Below are 23,147 nucleotides of genomic sequence, written 5' to 3' on the forward strand. Positions count from 1 at the left end.
AACTGAGCCGTCAAATCGAAACTTGTGAAACTCTTCCGGTAAGTTATTGCTATCACTCATTTATTATAATTGTCAACCATTTTTAATTATTTTATTATTATGTATTTTTAGGTGATGGACGGCTTCCAGAAAATTGAGTTGCAAAATATGCCCCCTGCTCCAGAAAAAAAGAATTTTCCACCGATTCGAAGTACTTATACGACATGGCCCATGCAATTTCTAGCGCAGTGGTTCCGGTGGATCTGGCTAACATCAAACCAGGGAAAATTGTACATTCTCGGTGGCTCACCAAGGCCGCTAGATTATTGCGATTATATGTGACAACGGAAAATCCAGATGCAAATTTAAGAATTCTGGTTGAATTTATAATTAAATGTTATGTGCCAATGTACTTCAATATCAAGTATTACAGCTCTGTCGTGTACGGCAGTGCATTATTTTTCAAGTTCATTGGTTGGTCACGATTTCTAGAACCTCGTTTACGCAAAATTGTCAATCAAGTAATTAAAGATAATTCATATTATACGCGTTCGGAAAATACCTTGTTATCAATGTTGTTTGATGATAGGAAAGAAAAGCGCGACTGTGCCATCAAGAAAATTCTACGATATCGAACCGATGTTGACGAGCCAATGGAACTTAGAGTTTATAAAAAACCAGATATAAATTTTAATAGCACAAGTTATACGGAAATGATCAATTTGAATGATATAAATATCGTATTTGAACCACCATTCACGCGAAGCATTCCGTACGATACATTGAAAGAATATTTAAATCAAGATGATCCACCGTTTAATGATCCAAAAATTCCATCACACATTTAAGGAACGGTACGGCATGTTCAATTGCTAGCTAGCGTTTCCAAACGGGTTATACCGGAAAATATAGAGGCTGTTATGGCGACGAAATTAGAGAGCCGTGCGAAATTGCCCAGACTTGAAAGTAAAAAAGACTTCAAACAATATTTTTTTTTAATTTCTTTTCTATAACTCACTTAAATTAATTTTTTCATTTTGCATATGTTCTACTACTAAATAAATTTCTTAAGAGAAAAGACAGATATTATTATAAATAAATACATAAAAATGAAGAAAAAAAGGTGCGTGGAGTCCCTACGCGCGGATGAAGTTATACTTCTTAGTGATATTCCAAGCAATGCATATCATTTTGTATGAAAGAAAACTAGACAACTCCTAGAAACAGCAGCATATTTTCATCACTTATCAATATACTTATTACATGTGCGCGCATTGACTTGCATGTTCATACATTCATATATACTTATATGTACATATATTTGTCACCAACAAAAAATTGATCTTCACAAGTCAATATGGCAGCCAAATTGGCGAAGAACAAGTGTAGTAAATTTCACAACAAAAAAACAGGCGATCTCGCTTCCCCGAGCATGCCTTTGCCAACAAGTCGTCTTTTCGCGACGATGGCAAAAGCCAAAAACCATAAATTGCACAACTTTCTGGTGCTTCTCGCAAAAATCTGCGTCGATATGTATTCACGATCATACGTATGCATACACACATATTTACGCATGTTTGTAGGCGAAGCTGCTACAGCGGCAAGGGGTGACAAGCGGCGGCCATTAGAAATTCTATTGCTACGAATATGGAAATGACAACGAAATAATGCAAATATGCATATTTCTAAAGGTCATTAATTTCTTTGAAGAAATGAATGATCCTGAGAAGTATAGTCTTAACTTTTCAACGGTCAACGCAGAGCGTTTCAACCAAAAGGAATTCATTCATTAGAATCACCACTCAAAAGTCGTTTTATCCGTTGTAAGCGAATGATTTTCGAAGAAACATCATTTCTAATATGCCATAGGACAAAATAAGAAATGAACTTCTTAACCTTACGCTGTCAGATAAAACGAAAAAATACTTCGTCATCGTAGGTCGATTTCCAAAAAATGTGTTTTTTTTTTGAAGAGATGTGGGGGAGAAATCTTCTAAAGACACCCTGGCGGGTAGTGTCGGATTCGCTTGATGCGCCTACCGACTAAAACCCCCCCACACTGGTTGCCAACCATATGGTTATGAACCTAGAAGATAAATTGCGGGAGAAGGAGGAAGATTCAGTTGCGAGCGGTGGTGGCCCTCAAAAGAATCTGACGCTAATAAGCGAAGCTCGAGGTTTTGGTTAGGTGGGAGCGGAAGGATTTGTCAGGATACATGGCCTTCTGAAACGGTCGGTTTCCTTGCACCTGAGAGTGGCAAGACATTTGATGCTGGGGTTTGCGTGGGATGCAACTGACGCCCGGAGATTTGCAGCGTAACAGCGTAGCTGCCGCTTGAATGGAAGGGAGATTTGTTTCCACTAGGATCTGTTTGTTTCTAACATACCACGGGAAACTAAGGGCTGATCTGAGTAGACGCATGTATGTGGATTGAAGCCTGGACAGTTGTCTGGGTGAGGCAGAGCCCCAAATAGGGATGGCGTAGGAGCAGATGCTTCTAATGATGGCATTAAAAGCTCGCTTTTTGGTGCTTTGTGAAACCTTTTTATTGGTGAAAAAGGGTTTTAATGCGCCGAAGGCGCCATTGGCTTTACCTCGAACTGCTGAGATTTGTTTCGTCCAGGTTAGCCACCTGTCGAAAACAACACCGAGGTATTTCGCGGAAGGGCTCCATTTGATGGGGAACCTATTTACCAAGATTTTTGGTGGAATGCGTTTCTTCCGTGAAAAGAATATTGCCTCCGATTTGGTTGTGTTGATGTCGAATCTCCACAACCAGTACCAGTCGAGGACGGTGGGGATGAATTTATTGAGGGCGGATGTGCTGAAGTTAATTGTACGGGAGGCGTACAAGAAGGCGACATCATCCGCATATTGTGCTGTGAGGATTTTCTCCTCGGTTGGGATGTCGTAACAATAAATGTTGAACAGCACTGGGGAGAGTTTGGACCCCTGAGGAACTCCCGCCGTGATCGGGTGAGCTTCGGAGAGCTCACCATTCACCCTAGCAGTGATTTGCCGGTCAGACAAGAAGGATTTAACTAAGCCAATGAGGTATTGTGGGAAATTTAGTTTTATAAGCTTGTAAATAAGCCCATCATGCCAAACCCGATCGAATGCTTGTTTACAGTCAAGCAGGAGCATAGGGATGTGTCTTCCTTTGTTGAGGTTGTTAGTGACAAATTCGGAGACCCGCAGAAGTTGGTTTTTGAGGGAGCGGATAGCCTCGGAGACTTCTTTGGGGGAGGTGGGCTGAAACTCGACCGTCTGGAAGGTTGTGCTCCGGACAGTTGCTGACACTTCTTCATGAAAAGAAGATAATTTTTGGAGGCTTGGAAAGGGGGGACATTGGTTTTTTAGGGATTGAGCAAAGGCGTTGGCTTTGTCCTTGTCTTGTGGATAAGAGATCCCGTCTTTAATTAGGGCGGGGAGGTGAAGTTTACGATTTCTTAAGGATCTGATAACCTTGCAGCAACTTTTAGGGTGCTGTTCGGCTTCAGCGATGTAGGAGTTGAAGTCTTCAGAGCTTCTTTGGAGGAGGAGAACCTTTAATTCCCTTTGAGTGGAGTTTAAAGTTTGGCGTAGCCGGGGGAGTCTGTGCTTTTGCCAGAGTTTGCGGATTTTGTTTTTCCTGGCGATGAGTGCTCGGAAACGTAGGGGAAGATTATTTGGGTTCGTGGTAGCTTCTATTGAGGAGGTGGCTGAGATTATTGAGCTTTGGATTTCCTCCGTTAGACTTGCGACCGCCTTATCAAGATCAGCTATGGAGTTGATTTGGGTGCAAGTGAAAGCGGAAGTTTCCAACAAGAATTTCAGGTGGAGGAAATCGGTTTTAGTTTTTAACCGAGGGGAAAGTAGAGGGCGATTCGCGAGCTCCAGGTAGACCGGGGAGTGGTCTGATCTGAGCTCCGGGAGAGACCAGGGATCTCTGTTGAGGGTCACGTTTTTTGTGAGAAATAAGTCCAGGGTGCTTGCTTGGAACCTAGGATTTGTAGGGTGGTAGGTCGGTTCAGAGGGAGCTTCGATGTTGAAGTTGTGTTGGAGAGACATTCTCCAAAGAGTTAATCCATTAGTATTATTCGTAGAACGATTCCAAATCCTATATTTAGAATTGAAATCGCCTGCGATAATGGTAGGGGTGGAGGAGTTGAAGAGGGATGAAATGTTGAGAGGGCTTTTAACAGGAGGGATATAGAGAGTGATGATCCTGTGCCTGTGTGAATTGAGAAATACATCAATTCCTACAGCCTTGAGTGTTGAGGGGCCAATGTTGGCAGCTAGGTGGTGGATAGAGTTCTTCACGCAGATGGCGACACAGCCCCCTTTGGAATCTGGGCGGTCGTTTCTGTAGATTGTGAAGTTCGGGATATAAAGGGATTTTTTGGAGTTTAAGTGAGTTTCGGTGATGCAAACGACATCAATGGATTTGTCTTCTATTAGCTGGATCAGTTCGATCCTTTTGGAAGTGCAAAGCCCGTTGGCGGCGTTCCAGTTTAGGATTATCAGGCCACGGTTAGTTCATGAAGACGGTGGACAGGAGGGTCCCGAAAAAGCTTCTCTAATTGAGCAATATTTGGGACAGGATTGGGCGTTGTGTTTTTGGTTGCGTTTTTGGCAACCTCTGCGTATGAGCAGAGTGGGCCCTTCTGCTCGTGGTTGGGGTTGGGGTTGAGATGGTGGTGTGGTCTGTGCCGCTTGGGGCGGGTAGCTCTTTGTGGGAGAGCCTTGGTAGTCTTTTGGGCCTTTTTTGGAGGTCCGGGTTGGTGTTTTTAAGGGGGCTTTAGGGCAACCCCGATAGGTAATGACGCGATGAGGGCCCTTGCAGTGAATGCAGGTGGGCTTCGCGTTTTTCTGCTCTTTGAGGCGCAGGATGCCGTGGCATGAGGAGCGACCGCAGAAGGCGCAGGCCCATGGAGCGTGGCAGTAGTTTGCCGTGTGGGCGAAATTCAGACATCGGAGGCATTGCGGTATGACTTTGGATTTCCGCTTTGCCTCTACTCTGACGCTGAGGCCAGCGATTGCTTTCAGGTCAAAAATCGCCTTTGCTGAGGAGTGCGAAGGGTCAAGGTTGACCGTAATCAGTGGCCATATTTTTGTGCCCCTTCGCATGCGGTGAATGCTCTTCACCGCAGCATTTTTCATCCTCAATTCATTAAGGATGGTTTCGTCATCGAGGCATTCGAGGACACCTCTGATCACGACAATCAGGTCCTTGTCTTGATGAAGCTGATTTGTGGTATATGGGATTTCGTGCCTTTCCAGGGCAGAAGTGAGCTCCCGAAATCCGTCAACGGTTTCGGGGTAGACGATGATGGCTTCAGATACCACTTTAGCCGATCTGATTTTTATGTCTGCTTTGCGCAGACCGGAGCTCACCTTCTCCCACGATTCCTTCTTGAGGATTCGAATGGGAGGAGGGTTTTTCTCCTTAGGGAGGGTTAGATCCTCACTTTCATCGGAGGAGGATGAAGAGAGGAAATCGTCAATTACGACGGTTTTAGGGGGGGGATGTGGTGCGGCGCCGCTTTGGGATTTCCCGTTTGGGTTCTTCCCGTTTGGGATTTTCCCGTTTGGGTTTTTTCCGGCGGCGAACTTCGATGAATACGGTATCATCGGGCGGATCGATGCTCATTTGAGAGTTTTCGGGAGAGGGAGAGGTGGTAGCGTCGTTGGTATTTTCGTTGTTGTTGTCGTTGGGATTGGAGTTGGTGGTGATGGAGGAGTTATGGTTGTTGAGTATATGCTCTACTCTGAGCAGATACTCGCGAAGGTCCTTAACGGTAAGCTCGACCTCGCTAAGAGTCGCAGGGTTTGGGAAAATCATCGCTGAGTTGTCACAACTCGCAATGTTTTTCCTTTCAATGTTTTATAAATTGTTAATAATATAGTCTCACAATATTTTCACTATTTTTTCCACTGCACTGCACTAATCACTGCACTGTTCGTGTTTGTATAATAGATTATAGCTATGTTTATATTTGCCTGCGCTATTACACGTCTGTACTCGTTGCTGTCTGCTATTAGACTGATGTGTATGTCCAAAAAATGGACCAACGCAGAGTATTTCAACCAAAGGTCACATAAAATAGTTGAGAATTCGCAGAAATGAAAGACAAAGGAAGGAAAAAGCAGTATAACTTCAATAATGCACAAGCATACAAACATACATATACGCAGCAGCAGCAAGGAAAGAGTTAACAATCGGCAATCCATTGTTTATTTCTTTCTGCATAACCAAACCATAATTAGGACAACGCAATTCAAGTGTCAATGGTGGTCTAGGTGGTAAGCGCTTGGAAAGTGACAACGAGCACGTTGGAGGTGCGTAGTTCGAAGCCCAACAGAATTTATTATTATTATTTTTTTTTAATTGAATATGTGATCTTATTTTATAATAGCTCATTTTAAATATATAAAAGATTTACCTAAACATTATGATGATATTTTCATGATTCATACGCAATGTAGGAATGTAAGCAATTTCGTTTTGCCGTCGGCATTTCAATTTCTCATGCTTCAATTTTTGCTTTCAACCAAGAAATCGTTTGTTTGTATGTATGTACATATGTGCAATATATGCCATTGCGTTTTGCCGTCGGCATTTCCATATTGACATGCAAAAGTAATTATGTATTTCATTGTTTCGTTTTGGCCCAATTTTGTATATTAAGACAAGTGTCAATAATTGCGCCAATTTTCATAAATTTGGAAATTTTGCGCGAATAAGACGTGTGCGGGTTAAGTCGTGAATATTACTTATATTAATTAATTTGAAAGTGCCGAAATTTTTTGCCCTAGTTGTCCATTTTTTATTTTCTCACACATTTCAGGCGATTTTTGTATAGAAATTTGACCGGCGTAGAAGCAAAATGCGAAACAATCATAAATACATATATTATGTCGTTTGCACATTTGTCTGTATGTTTGCGAAAGCAAATGTTCTACAAAAGCATATTTCTATACTTAAACAAAATTATTAGAACCATCGTATGTTTCTTATATACATGCATAACCAAACCATACTTAAGTCAGTATATTATCACAGCAATATACATAATATACATATACATAATATTGCTGTGATAAATTTAATTTCTATTAGTAAGAAAAATATTTATTTGTATACACATAGGCGAAGCTGCTACAGCGGCAAGGGGTGACAATCGGCGGCCATTACTTTACTTATGCCATAGAACTTCTATTGCTACGAATATGGAAATGACAACGAAATAATGCAAATATACATATTTCTAAAGGTCATTAATTTCTTTGAAGAAATTAATGATCCTGAGAAGTATAGTCTTAACTTTTCAACGGTCAACGCAGAGCGTTTCAACCAAAAGGAATTCATTCATTAGAATCACCACTCAGAAGTCGTTTTATCTGTTGTAAGCGAATGATTTTCGAAGAAACATATTTTTTAAAAAGGCATAGGACAAAATAAGAAATGAACTTCTTAACCTTACGCTGTCAGATAAAACGAAAAAATACTTCGTCATCGTAGGTCGATTTCCAAAAAATGGACCAACGCAGAGTATTTTAACCAAAGGTCACATAAAATAGTTGAGAATTCGCAGAAATGAGAGACAAAGGAAAGAAAAAGCAGTATAACTTCAATAATGCACAAGCATACAAACATACATATGCGCAGCAGCAGCAAGGAAAGAGTTAACAATCGGCGATCCATTGTATATTTCTTTCTGCATAACCAAACCATAATTAGGACAACGCAATTCAAGTGTCAATGGTGGTGTTGGTGGTAAGCGCTTCAAAAGCGACGACGAGCACGTAGGTTCGAATCCCAACAGAATTTATTTTAAACTGAATATGTCACCAACCAAAAATTGAAACATTGTTCTACAAAAACCACAACAGCATAAGCATGGCAACATTGTGTTGTTGGTAGAAAAGCTGAGCTGTGCCGAAAGAAACGAACAAGCGATCGCCGATTGTCACCGCTTCGCTTGCTGCTCGAACATCTTCGCAGACAAGGTTGCGTAGATTCATATTGAGCAAGGTTGTGCAACCTGAATCTATCGCAACCTTTTCCGAACTCGTATAAGAAGTATAACTTCAAAAACATAGCCATTTAGCTGATTTTTTCATGTAAAGGCCAAAAATGGTGATTTTTTGAAATGATTGTATGGGGAACCCCCCAGGGGAGTTCCAAGGGGTGTGCCACTGGCATGGGTGGATCGGCCGTCCAAAGTTAGTAGGGGTCGGTCATACATTTGGACTCGATTGGAGTACTCTAAATGGGTTAAAGTGGGATTTTTCAAAATTTGCCCTTACCCAAAACTTCGACCCAAATTAGGGGACATCAAAATTCGTTTTAGAGGTATGGTTCCTTCGGCAAAGTTTCTTACTTTGATCCCTAAAATATGATTTTCATAGAGCAATGGGCGATTTTTAAATCGCCCTGCCCTAGTGCATAATGTTAATAATGTATGTAATGTACATACATCAGAAAATTATAAGTCACGGATTTTCTTTATAATGGTTTCTTTACCTGAGATAGCTTATGCTCCAAAACTTTCTTGATTACTTTCGATGATATCTTCGCCGAAAGGGTTGTCTGTGGTATTGACATTACTGTCAACATTGGTGTAGTCTTTAAATATTTCATTAATATTAGCAACTGTTTTAAATGAAGACTCTGAAAAGGCGAAGTGGAATAGTGGTAGATAGTTTTCTTCGTACCAATGCATACTGTTGTTCGTTGTGGTGCCCACTTTTACAAATCCTGCTTTTCTAAAACAGTTTGCAATGGTCTCGGATTTTACTTGGACATTCCACATTTTGCTTAACTTTCTTATGGCATCCAGCAAATTTATACGCGAGGAAGGTTCTTTCTCCTCCATTTGTGCCTAAATATTTTTCAAAATGCGTTTTAATGTTACAAATTATGCTCTGATCCATTGGTTGAAGTAGCGAACTCATCAAATAAGCAATTTTAATAGGGTGCGCAGCGCAGTTGTCAACAAAAAGCAAAACATTTCTTCGTTGAGAAGCAAACTTTCGGTTCAATTTCAAAAGCCAAAAGAAAAAAAGAAAATCTTGCTTGTCATCCATGCTTTCGCATTAAATTCATAATGTCGTTGTCGATATATTTTTCTAACAATATTGGCAAGACGTTCGGTACCCATTCATCTCCAGTTTGGATGTTGGCGGCAGCACTTTCACCACACAACGTTTTTTGAACAATCCCGGGACGATTTTTAAATTTTGCAAGGCAGCCTACACTTGCTTCAAATTCTCCCCAATGCTTCAGTGAATTGTTTGGCTTTTTTCTCTCAGTATTAGTGCAGATAGAGGAAGATTCCGACCACGTGTAGCCTATACCCATTTCAGCATTGCTTCGTCAATATACTCAAAGGTACAAGTTCGAAGCTTCTTACGTTAAATACTGGATGCCTTATCTGTGACATTGGTTAATATGTTTTTTAAAATAGTAGATAATCTGCTAGAAGGAATTCCAAATTTCTTATTCGCGTAGTCATTTTACAACTTACTATCGCGATATGCAGAGGCAACGTTGGCGAATGCAAGAAATTTGAGAGATGGTAATGATTTTAGTTGTCACTTGCATAGTTCAGTGGTTCCGCGAAATACACTTTCAATTTTATTGAAAATAAACGGTTCAAAGCATCAGTCTCTGCTTGTGCGTTGTGAAAGCAACAAAGTACACACAGAGCAAGAATAATAACACCAATAACACACAACAAAGCGACGTCGATTTCTTTTTTGTGCGCGTGCGTTCGGTTTTGACAACCAGTGATGTACATTTGTAAATAAAAACGAAAAATTATTTAAATAAATTCGTTATATGGAGATTGAAAACGCTTTAATCTTGAAGTTACGGTCGCAAAAAATGCTTCGTTATATGAAGATTATTTTACACTCAAAGTAGACCCAAAAACATAGTGTTCTTAGAATTGCTTCGTAATAAAGAGAACTTTGTTATATCGTTCGTTATAGAGAGTTTCAACTGTATATAAGTATTTAATTTCTTATATACATATTTGTAGATACATATATCAGTATTTAAATATGATGATAGATGTATGTATAATATACATTGTATATATTTACATATGTATAAATTAGCATACGTATGTATGTTAATTTTAATTTTCCTATGTTTGGATATGTTTATCGTTCATGTATATACGTTGTATTTTTTTTTGTTACATTTTGACGTGTTATTCTAAAGTTCGCTGACCGTGATAATAAATATATTTTATATATTACTAGAATACTTAGCCCTTTTCGCGTGGTTTTATTTAAGGTTACATGAATTAATAATTAACAAAATCAAAAAAAAATGGTTTGTTTTTCAGTTTAAATATTCCGAAACTTACTATAACTCTTTTGTTTTAACTTATATCGTAGAGTAAATACATAGGAACGTACTTATGCCCCTCCATATGCCATTTGTAAAAAATCAAACATTTGCGCAAGCGACAAACAAGGCACAGACGCACCGTCATTGGCCAATAAGATCCGAGCAAGCTGTGCATGACTTCCTAGTATTTAATATTACAATGAAATCAAATTTATTCATTAGGAATGCGTTCAGCGATGTCAAATGCTTTCGTTCATAATTCTGACGTTTTTTTCTGTGCGCCTCTTTCCACCACAATTCGTTTTCATATGGAACTTACCCTCAATTGCTCGAAAATAACAAAACGAATTTTAAATATAATTTAATTAAAAAGTTTCAATAAAATCGAAAAGAAAAATAGCCAAGAAATTAAAGAATCTTTTAATGTTCGCAAACAAAAAGTGTAAAGTGGGTCATAGCCGACTCTCAAAATTTATTTAATTTTGTTTAAATGAGTTAAGCATCCACCCCCTCAACTCGGTAAAACTGGCGCATCCTAATGCTACATCGCAATTCACCACATCTGATGACTATAACACAACTCACCATATCTGTACCCCTACCCACTCATCAAAAAGGATGGACAGGAGAAAGCAGACACAATTCGTTCGACACAAATCGTCACCTGAAGTTCGCCCGTCAATACATCACTTAAGCACTGCGCCGGGTCGACACCTACGCTTCTCTACCGTTTTTCTACATTGTGACTTCGATGTGCGGAAACTTGATCGTTAACAGAAATCAAATCATCTTCGGCAGTGTATTCTCGCCGCCCCGCTTGTTGGCCTTTAATTTTATTAAAATTAAAAGTTAAAACATTTTGATATTAAAATTTATAAGTTCCTTAAATTATATTGTCAAAATAAAAACAAAATATTATTTTATTTAATAGCGTGTGTTCTTATAAATTTTGTATCTCTTTGATCAAATTTATTTATTTTATTTTGTATATATGGTATTAAATTATAAAATTGCCATTTGTATGAACTCCTCTATTCTGTCACACAATTATTTTACTATATATTTTAACTTAATATATTATTTCACAGTTTTTCGATTTAGCCTATTTTACTTGTATATATTCAACGCTATGAAAATGCAGCCCAATCAAAAAATCGTAGTACTTGAAAAGAGCATAAGTCAATTTTGAATAATAAAGCCTGGAAAATTAACAAAAGTGTAAACATAGCCGACGTTGCCGTGAGATGTCGATACATAGAAATTTTGTCAACTTCGCGGCAATACGCGCAATGCAATTTTTTGCTCCCCCCGTCATCGCGCAAACTCGCCGTTACTTCCATGGACAGAGGCAGAGGCTCAACGGAGAAGTTTATCCTATTATAACAATACTTAATTCCTTTTGAGAAATACTGATACCTTACAGCATATTTTCGTAGTATAACAATATTTACGTAAAATTAAAAAAATATACATATATACTAGATTACCCGTCCACGCTTCAATGTGGCTGATTCATAGATAATACTACTACCACCATCTATGTGATTTCTATTACTTGGATTATAACTATTAGTTAATTAGATATAGCATTTTTGTGAAGCAATTTGAGTTAGTTTACAAAAAAATGGATCATAAAGCAAAAAAACGATTGAAAGACGCATGTCATTCGTGATCGTACCATCGCACTATGGTTCCTAGGACCACATTTTCTGGCCAAAATCGATTTTTAAAAGTTCCGATTTTTCGTCTGTTTTTTTTACCATCACTAAGCTGATACTTCGCATGAGTTAATTGCATATTTTGTTTTCCCTTTAATCGGTTTACCGTTATGTGGTCAGCAGTTAAATTGTAACTTTGCCTATTTGCTTATACAAGTGGTGAAATTTGGCTGAAACTCAAAACTGAATATTTTATAAACAAATTAAAATTAACTAAAAGAAAAAAATGGAAACTAACAATAAAGGTAATTATATTTTGTTTCTCGAATATTAATACATTCAACTGTTGTTAAGTTTGAAAAGAATTTATTTAAATATTAACTTTGGCTTAAGTAATATTTTTCAACTTTACGTAGAGCTTAAAAAAATTGGTAGCAGTTGGTAGTCTTGGTAGTTTGTGATTGTATAAATAACTCAATTTGGAGTTTGTGTGCAAAAAATTATTTTGATCTTTTTTGCGATTTTTGAATAATTCACATTTGTCTTAGACCACTACTCCGTGCGATTTGCTGATTTATTTGAAGTATGGAAGGAGGAGGCAAACACGTGCCTTAGACAGACAGCAGTTTTTGATTTTTTGTTAGAAAACGTTATTGCAATTGACGTTTCCGATGAATACACTGTCTATTTAGAGGAAAAATAGAATTATATGTAAATTTATTAATGACAGATGGGGAAAAAGTCATCGGCGTGTAGATGTATTTTTAAAACAAAATGCAAACTGGCTTTTAACAAAAACCGAAATAATGAAACCGGAGTTGTCATATTCTATACCAAGCACATCAAAAGTGGGCCGTAAATCCCTTACATTTAATGAAAAATCTGCAAGAACGCAAAGAAGAGAAGCCGCGGAATTATCGAAACAGCAAGGCGACAATATTGACTTAATGGTGTCCGCTGCGTCTACGGCTGCCCGTAAAAGAGGTCAAATGGATTTGGCTGTAACTTTAAAAAGGACTTTAAACAACTCAAATGAAATGTCTAAAATAAGAAAACTAGTAGAAAATAAAACCGACGAGAAATGTCCAATTCGCATGTCTGCTGAAGAGGGGTTGGCTTTCTTGTTGGAAAATAGCTTTACCAAACAACAATATATAAATATTGGAGAAGAAAGTCTTAGCCGAAATTGTGATATCTTTCCTTCTTATAAAGAAGTATTATGTAAGAAATGTGCATGCAGACCGAAGGAAATAGTAGTTAACGAAAATTTGGCAAAAGTTCCTTTGAAAAGATTGCTTGAACACACAGCAGAGAAGCTTAGTATACTACAAAGAGATGTTATGGTCGCGGTGATGGAGGATAGGAAAGAAACCTTTTTGAAAGTGGAGTTAATTGTAAACTATGGATTTGACAGCAGTACAGGTCATTCTAATTTCAAGCAGAAATATTCAACTGAATCACATCAAATTGATTCATCGCTTCTTGCCACTACAATTACTCCATTACGTATGAGTGACGAAAACCGCACAATTTTGTGGTACAATCGGACACCACAGTCTATACGATTTTGTCGTCCTTTAAAGCTTGAGTATATTAAAGAAACTAAAGAAACAATAACTAAAGAAAACAACGATATTAAAGCGGAACTGGACAAATTAGAGGTCTTTAAAATAAAAATTGACGATGAGAAAACAATTGAAATAAATTATAGGTTGTATTTGACGGCAATTGATGGAAAAGTGTTAAATGTGTTAACCGGAACAAAAGCAACTCAATGTTGTCCTATATGCGGTGCTACTCCTAAGGATTTTTTAAATGAAACAAATCTTAAATCAGAGAAATTTAAACCTAAATCAAGTCATTCGGTTTTTTGAGTTTGTACTTCATTTAAGTTATAAAAAAAATTTAAAAAAGTGGCAAATACGTAACGAATCAGATAAACACATCGTCGCAGAAGAAAAAAAGTATATTCAATGTTTGTTTTGGACACGTCTCGGCTTAAACCAAAAATTGGGGGATTTGGCAATACAAACGACGGAAATACTTCGCGCCGCGCATTTCAAAATCACGAATTATTTGCTAAAATTATTGGTGTAAACAAGGAACTTATATACAATTTAAAGATAATATTAATATGTTTATCTTGCCAACTTCCATTAAATTTAGCAAAGTTTGAATTATTCTGCTTCCGGACCGCCGAACTTATAATGCAAAAATATCCCTGGTGCCCGATGACAGCAACTGTGCACAAAGTCTTAGTTCACTCCAAAAAGATCATCGAAAACATGGTACTTTCAATTGGTTATTTTGGTGAAGAAGCCTCAGAATCGCAAAATAAAATTTATAAATCGGATAGGGTACATCATGCTCGGAAAAACAGCCGAATTAGCAATCTAACTGACGTGATTAATAGAGCTTTTGATACATCAGATCCTTTAATTTCTAGCATTAGCTTCGACAAACGCATAAAAAAACAAAAACGAATGCAACATCCTAAGGAAGTTATTGCTTTATTAAGCTCTGCGGATGGTGACGCTTATACATTTTCTGCAAACGACGTTGATGAAAATGATGAGAACGATGAATGTAATTTGGGCCTTAACTGTGGATACGAAGAGCTATTAAATAATTTAGAATTAGAAAATGATTCAATTTAATATTTATGTACATATGTTACTACGCTGGTGTTAGCTTCTTATATGTTAACTAAAAAATATTTTACTATTTACTACTAACGGTAATAAGTTTAAACATACATACAAATATTATAAAAATATCACCCAATAAAAATCAGAAATTATTTAAATTTCAAACCTATTTTGTAAAATTTTCCACAGTTTTAGAGAATATTTTTCGTATAAGGAAAATTGTTTTTGTAGTTGAAAGTTTCCAAGAGAATATACGGTAATTATTACAAATCAACGAAAATTAAAAAAAATTTATACGTTATATGAAAAAAGTTTTCAAAAATATTGTTAAAATCATTGCGCAGTCTGAGCCGACGAAAACGTGTACTTCCTTATACCAAAATTCATTGGGCTGCGTACTCGCAATTTGTTTTAAAGCTCTAAATACAAAGTTCAAAATTTTGGGAAAACTCATCGAATTTTATGAAATTTTGTGCAGAATGTTTAACGTTGATTTGCTCTATTTGTGTTGAATTGTATTTTAATAAAAAACTTAAAAAAAATTCGAAAGGAAAGTATTCTTGCTATGGCAAAATATTCCCCACGGGGTCATTTGTTTGAGTCACTGTATATTAGATGGATGCGCGTAGCGGCTTTTTAAACACTCCCATTCTTTCTATAAACCCTATTTACTATATATAAGAAAACTTTCAAAACTATATTACAGTTATTTGAATTTTGGCCAGAAAATGTGGTCCTAGGAACCATTGTGCATCGTAAAGGAGGCTCGTACAACAAGAAGGCAAGTAAATGATTTGTATGTGATTTCTTTTTAATAATTTGCAAATAATTACTTCATTTGTTTTTATAGCATTGGAAATCAGAGCTGAATTGTAAACAGCAGCAGCTCCAATATCATCAGAAGCAGCAAATATCAATTGTTAAGTAGATATGTGAAAATAAGTGTGTGTTGTTTGAAATTGGATTGCGCAGTCCAATATAATACGCAAAAATAATTACATATGTACATAGATATGTATTTTATGCTTTCAATGCGGCCTGCACAATCCAATATAATATGTGAAAACAAATGTTTGTTTTATATTTTAAATAATCAGATATTTCTTTTCTTTCGGATATTATTATGATTTTTATATAAATAATCTTTCTTTCACAGTCAATTCTATTTGTATTTAATATATTTTGTTGTTTTTTCAGATAATATTAATCTTTTCTTTCAGATATTATTAATTTTTTTATAGAACATATTTGTAATTCTGTAAAAAATGTTTATTAATAAAGTTAAATAAAAAAATTAAATTTAAATTGCTTGGAATTTTAAAAATGTTTTAAATTAGGAAGGAGAAAATGTAACCCTGCATCAGCTGTTTAAAAAGAGAAAATGCAGCCCTGCATCAGCCGTCGATTGGGGATATTAGAGCAGGACAGATATACTTTTTTATATGACACTGCTGAATGAGCGCAACAGAGATGTGTGATCACATGTATATGTACGTGTGAGGGGGAAAGTGGTTAGAATCTTCACGCGGCCTATGGAAATCTAACCCCTTTTTCACTACTTTACTACCTACTGTTTCACTGGTTTGTTAACCGCTCGTGGCTGGCAGGGTACATACGTAAACATCCACTGTTATGTTGTTGTTGTTCTTTTAGTTATGCCTATATGTTATAGCGATCGTGTTGTTACCACTGCAATACACTTATGCCAACGAATTTTCCAACGAATGGCCATCAGAGCCTTCTTCGATTCAGCTTTTATATCCACAATTGAGTCAAAACGGTGTCTTCAGAGTGGTCATGTGAATTTGCTGAATAGCCAGAAGTTTTGCGAAGGTAAATCAAACGAATGCGGTGGTTGCGGCACGATATTAGTTGAAAATCAAATATTAATGAATATTTTGACGTGAAATTTAGTACAGATGTCGCTAAGAGTACTACCAACTTAAAAAAAATTACCGATTCGAAAAGCACGCGAAGTATAAATTAAAAATTCACCTTTCAATTTGATCACAGTAGTATACATATTTTGGTATGTATGTATATGCACATATGTATGTATGTATGAATTTTTTATACAATTGAGTACATTTATTATACATACATATATGCACATATGTACTATGTATTTACAATTCTTTTTTGTTCGCCATTGCTTATTTATTATAGGCGATCCTGCTTGTTGCTTTATCAGGGGTAACACCGAAACCTGCAAGTAAGAATGCTTGACTTTAAATTGTTTTTTTTTATACCCTGAACAGAGTATATTAAGTTTGTCACGAAGTTTGTAACACCCAGAAGGAATCGTCGGAGACCCTATAAAGTATATATATAAATGATCAGTATGTTGAACTGAGCTTATTCAGCCATGTCCGTCTGTCCGTCCGTCCGTCTGTCTGTCTGTATATATACGAACCAGTCCCTCAGTTTTTAAGATATCTTTTTACAATTTTCTAAACGTCATTTTCTCTTCAAGAAGCTGCTCATTTGTCGGAACTGCCGATATCGGACCACTATAACATATAGCTGCCATACAAACTGAACGATCGGAATCAAACTTGTATGAAAAACTTTCACTTGACTTTAAATTGTTTTTTTTTATACCCTGAACAGGGTATATTAAGTTTGTCACGAAGTTTGTAACACCCAGAAGGAAGCGTCGGAGACCCTATAAAATATATATATAAATGATTAGTATGTTGAACTGAGCTGATTCAGCCATGTCCGTCTGTCCGTCCGTCTGTCTGTCTGTCTGTATATATACGAACCAGTCCCTCAGTTTTTAAGATATCTTTTTACAATTTTCTAAACGTCATTTTCTCTTCAAGAAGCTGCTCATTTGTCGGAACTGCCGATATCGGACTGTTTAATCTTGTAACAAATAGATACATATGTATGTATCTCTATTAGTACTTTGGGAATCACTAAATTGTCTAAATGGTTATCACGCACATTTGAAATGAAAACACCTTATCACTTAAGTGTGTAGTATAAAATATAGTTTATTTAAGAGGAATTTAACTTTATACAAAGATTCCCTTTCTTAAAATTAAATGTCAAATGTAGAATGTTGATGTGCGGTGCAGTATCGAATCGAAAAGTAAAAGTGCGGCTTGTATACGTCGAATGTTGATAGCGAATGGTTTGTAACGAAGTGAGCGCGCTTTCCCGATGCCCATCCTTTTTGTTAAGTGGGTTGGCGTACAGATGTGTTGGGTTGTGCAGTAGTGTCATCAGCCGTGGTGAATTACACTATAGCATTAGGATGCGCCAGTTTTACCGGGTAGAGGAGGTGGATGCTTAACTCATTTAAACACGGACCACTATAACATATAGCTGCCATACAAACTGAACGATCGGAATCAAACTTGTATGAAAAACTTTCACATTTGACAATGTATCTTCACAAAAGTTGGCACAGGTTATTTTCTAGGGCAACAATGTAATCTCCGAAAAAATTGTTGTGGTCGGATTACTATAGCATATACATAGCTTCCATACAAACTGGACACATAGTTACTAAAATAAATGCACCTGTGAAGGGTATATTAGCTTCGGTGCAGTCGAAGTTAAAATTTTTTCTTGTTTTTTTTTTTTTTGATTTTGATAATTGTTACAGTGTGTTTGGAAACACAAAAAAATAGTTGGCAGGCACCTTAATTTTTTCCCTTATTTCGGTACATATATAATGTCTAACTGGTTTTTCTGTTAAGGGATCCCGGTGGTCTAGAACCCTCAAATTAAGGGTGTTTTCTGGATTTTTTTTAAGGTTTAAAAAAAAACAATCGATTTAAAATTTTTACAGTTTATTTATACACTTTTGAGAAGTACCACATTTTTTTAACAATATTAAAAATGGCGTCCAAAAAAAGCTATCTTAAACAAGTAAGGAAGGGCTATGTTCGGGTGTCACCTAACATTTTATACTCTCGCATGTTAAAGTGATAATCGAGATTTCATTATTCGTCATTTACATATTTTTCAAATACCGTATTTGTGTAAAGTTTTATTCCGCTATCATCATTGGTTCCTAATGTATGTATACGTATATATTATACAGAGAAGGCATCAGATGGACTTCAAAATAGCGTTATATTGGAAGAAGGCGTGGTTGTGAACCGATTTCACCCATATTTCGTACATGTCATCAGGGTATTAAGAAAATATTATATACCGAATTTCATTGAAATCGGTGGAGTAGTTCCTGAGATATGGTTTTTGGTCCATAAGAGGGCGACGCCACGCCCATTTTCAATTTAAAAAAAAAGCCTGGATGCAGCTTCCTTCTGCCATTTCTTCCGTAAAATTTAGTGTTTCTGACGTTTTTTGTTAGTCGGTTAACGCACTTTTAGTGATTTTCAACATAACCTTTGTATGGGAGGTGGGCGTGGTTATTATCCGATTTCTTCCATTTTTGAACTGCATATAGAAATGCCTGAAGGAAACGACTCTATAGAGCAATAGCTATAGTAGTTTCCGAGATATGTACAAAAAACTTATTGGTGGGCGGGGCCACGCCCACTTTTCCAAAAAAAATAGTCCAAATATGTCCCTCCCTAGTGCGATCCTTTGTGCCGAATTTCACTTTAATATCTTAATTTATGGCTTAGTTATGACACCTTATAGGTTTTCGGTTTTCGCCATTTTGTGGGCGTGGCAGTGGGCCGATTTTGCCCATCTTCGAAGTGGATCCTTCCAAAAAGTTTACAGTATATTCTTAAAGCACTAGACTTTCGAACTATCAAACAAAAAAAAAATCTGTTTTTTTTTTTAATTCTAGACCCCCGGGACCCCTTAAGAATAGTTGGGCTTTTTACAATTAGCTGTACGCCAAATTACAGTTCAAACTGTATTTTAAACATCTGTACATGTGTGCATAATTTTATGCATTTATGCATTGCAATTATATTAAAAATTTAATTGGAATGGACTCACCTTTTTCTCCGCCAAGCGTTTATGGGTAGCAATAAGCAACTTTCTTCTTTCTCCTGTTATTTCTCTTTTCATGTTTTAATTTTGTTCGGCGTTTCCGTGTTTTTATCCTCTTCCCACGTTGCTTGTTATAGCTGTCTGCGATACCGCATGTAAGTGTTGTTTTATACTCTCGCACCAAAGTTGCTAAGGAGAGAATTATAGTTTCGCTCACATAACGGTTGTTTGTAAGTCCTAAAACTAAAAGAGTCAGATATAGTGTTATATATACCAAAGTGATCAGTTGAAATCCGGATGTCTGTCTGTCCGTCCGTCCGTCTGTCCGTCCGTCCGTCCGTGCAAGCTATAACTTGAGTAAAAATTGAGATATCGTGATGAAACTTGGTACACGTATTTATTGGCTCCATAAGAAGGTTAAGTTCGAAGATGGGCAAAATCGGCCCACTGCCACGCCCACTAAATGGCGAAAACCGAAAACCTATAAAGTGTCATAACTAAGCCATAAATAAAAATATTAAAGTGAAGTTTGGCACAAAAGATCGCATTAAGGAGAGGCATATGTGGACGTAATTTTTTCGGAAAAGTGGGCGTGGCCCCGCCCCCTACAAAGTTTCTTGTACATATCTCGGAAACTACTATAGCTATAGCTCTATAGAGTCGTTTCCTTCAGGCATTTCTATATGCAGTTCAAAAATGGAAGAAATCGGATAATAACCACGCCCACCTCCCATACAAAGGTTATGTTGAAAATCACTAAAAGTGCGTTAACCGACTAACAAAAAACGTCAGAAACACTAAATTTTACGGAAGAAATGGCAGAAGGAAGCTGCATTCAGGCTTTTTTTTTTGAAATTGAAAACGGGCGTGGCGTCGCCTTCTTATGGACCAAAAACCATATCTCAGGAACTACTCCAGCGATTTCAATGAAATTCGGTATATAATATTTTCTTAACATCCTGATAGCATGTACGAAATATGGGTGAAATCGGTTCACAACCACGCCTTCTACCAATATAACGCTATTTTTAATTCCATCTGATGCCTTCTCTGTATAATATATAGTACATTAGGAACCAATGATGATAGCGGAATAAAATTGTACACAAATACGGTATTTGAGCTGAGGTATCTCGATTATCACTTTATCATGCTAGAGTATAAAGTGTTCGGTGACACCCGAACTTAGCCCTTCCTTACTTGTTTTTTGTATTTATTTATTTTAGGTGCCTGTGTAAGAGGCTCGAAGGACCATTTGTTTGTTGCATTTAGTTTCACGTGAAATGCGGGAGTTACACTCACTTTTAATTATGTTCCCTTTTTTATTTAAATAAGGATTTAAAAATTTGTGCACATTAACAATCATTCAAGCAATTTACTTTTTGCGGGCATCAGCATAAGCACTTAACACTACTAGCAATTATATATTTGTAATAAAATTTGTCTTAACCCTGCTGTTAGGTTAGAAAAAACTTACGAATCTTAGGTTAGAGGACCATTTGGTCCATGCTGCAGTTTTCATACAAAATGACAATTTAATCTTAGTCTTTATATTTAGTTTGGTTCAATACTTGCTAAGTATTATTATTTTATTATTTACTCAACTCTGGTAAAATAAAAACTAGGCGAGGGGTTCCCCCGTTTGCATTTTTCTTTACTCAACATAGCTAGTGCAAAAAATAATTGCGAGATTCCCCCTTTTGGCATTTTGTGGTAGAGAATCACGAATGTTTATGCGAATTTGTTCAGTTTGTGTGTTGATTTCGAGAGTTCGGACGTGTTTACTTATGAAATGGCGCACGCGAATGAAGACGAGATACGAGAAGTGCTCTAAGCAGAAAGTGAATCGGATATCTCAGATTGCGATATTGATTATAATTCGGAAAATTATGAAACAAATGAGTCTGAAACAGATAGTGAACCGGAACCTCTCTTAGCTCTAAGTGGCTCTGTTGATTCCTTATTTATTGCTAAAAACAAGATGGTATGGAGTGCCACACCATTACCTCAGCATATTGGATCTGCGGTTGAGAATATTATCTCAACACAACCAGGACCAACTCGATTTGCAGTGTCCAGATGCCATGACATTGTCTCAGCTTTTTTGTTGTTTTTTCCGCCTCCAATAGAAAAAATTGTGATAGAAAATACTAATAAGTACGGCAGAGTCAAGTTCGATGACAAATGGGGCGATATTGATGATGACATATTGCGCGCATATGTAGCTGTGCTTATTCTTGCAGGCGTATGTCGGTGAGTACATTCTTGTTTTTCTTATTTCAGTAAAATATTTTGCTAATATAAACTTACTCAATGGCAGCGGCAAAAATGAAGATGTTCATGGTTTATTTGATTCAAAATTTGGTCGCCCAATTTTACGATCAATTATGTCTGAAAATCAATTCCACAAGATTACTAGTGCGCTTCGTTTCGATGATGTTTTGAGTCGACAACAAACGCGTAGTAGCGTTAAATTTGCTCCTATTCGTGACTTGTGGGACCGTTGGCAACAACTTCTTCCAATGTTCTACAACTGCCATGAAAATGTCACGGTTGATGAGCAACTTGTTGCATTCAGGGGCGATGTTCTTTTCGACAGTTTATGCCATCAAAACCAGCAAAATATGGTTTGAAGTTTTGGTTATCCGTGGACTCAAAGTCCGGCTACGTATGGAAAATACAACCATACCTTGGTAAACCTAGAAATGCTAAGCCCGAAAAGAACCAAGGAGAAGGCGTTGCATTGGACTTGACAGAAGGTTTGAAAGGGCAAAATATAACAACTGACAATTTTTTTTTCACATTTGAGTTGGTAAAAAAACTTCATGAGAGAAAACTTACATACGTGGGAACGGTTCGCAAAAATAAAACTTTCATACCTCCGAAATTGCTGACTGTGAAGAATCTTCCATCGTACAAATCTACATTTGCATTCAATGACATTGCGACATTAGTATCATACATCAGCCACAAAAACAAAGCAACTATATTGATTAGTACAATGCACAAGAAAGATAAAGTTGATGAGAGATTGTTTCTTTTTACAATTCAACAAAAGGTCTACAAATAGTTTTTTGCCTGCCAATAATTTTTTATGTTTCATATCTTTAGGTGGCGTTGATACTGCTGATCAAATGATTGGCTCCTACACGTCGAAACGCGAAACAAATCGATGGCCAAACATTGTATTTGCAAATATATTAGATATATCCGCTTTGAATGCGTACATAATTTTTTCCGAAATCGATGTTTCATGGACTCCAGCTGATCGGAATCGGAGGAGACCAAAATTTTGCGGCAACTTGCACTTTCTTATGATGAAACGCACTAAATTACCTCAACAACAATTTTCAGCGCAGTTATTGAGAGAAATACGAACACATTCCACAGCACCTGTGGTCTGCTCTAAAAATGCTTCTAGTTCAGGAGATCGAAAGCGAGGAATTTGTAGTTGCTGCAAGTCTAAGTCTGATGTAAAATGCTCCATTTGCAGTGCGTTTATTTGCAAAACCAACCGAAAAAAATTTTGCTCATCATGTAGTGCCAAAAAATATCGAACAAACTAATAAATACTTATTTTTGGAAAATTA

The 23,147-nt window shown here is 36.9% G+C and overlaps 1 protein-coding gene across 1 annotated transcript in view; it reads left to right on the forward strand.

Annotated features, from left to right (window-relative positions):
- The window catches only part of LOC120779436 (LIM domain-containing protein A), a 699,457-nt gene that overhangs the window by 495,602 nt on the left and 180,708 nt on the right, over positions 1-23,147 (forward strand). Inside the window, exons 4-5 of the mRNA XM_040111673.1 lie at positions 15,338-15,412; positions 15,482-15,550. Of these exons, the coding sequence (XP_039967607.1) occupies positions 15,338-15,412; positions 15,482-15,550 (144 nt within the window). The remainder of the gene's footprint in view (positions 1-15,337; positions 15,413-15,481; positions 15,551-23,147) is intronic.

This window comes from Bactrocera tryoni, unplaced genomic scaffold (assembly GCF_016617805.1).
Source record: "Bactrocera tryoni isolate S06 unplaced genomic scaffold, CSIRO_BtryS06_freeze2 scaffold_11, whole genome shotgun sequence".
NCBI classification, from domain to species: Eukaryota; Metazoa; Arthropoda; class Insecta; order Diptera; family Tephritidae; genus Bactrocera; species Bactrocera tryoni.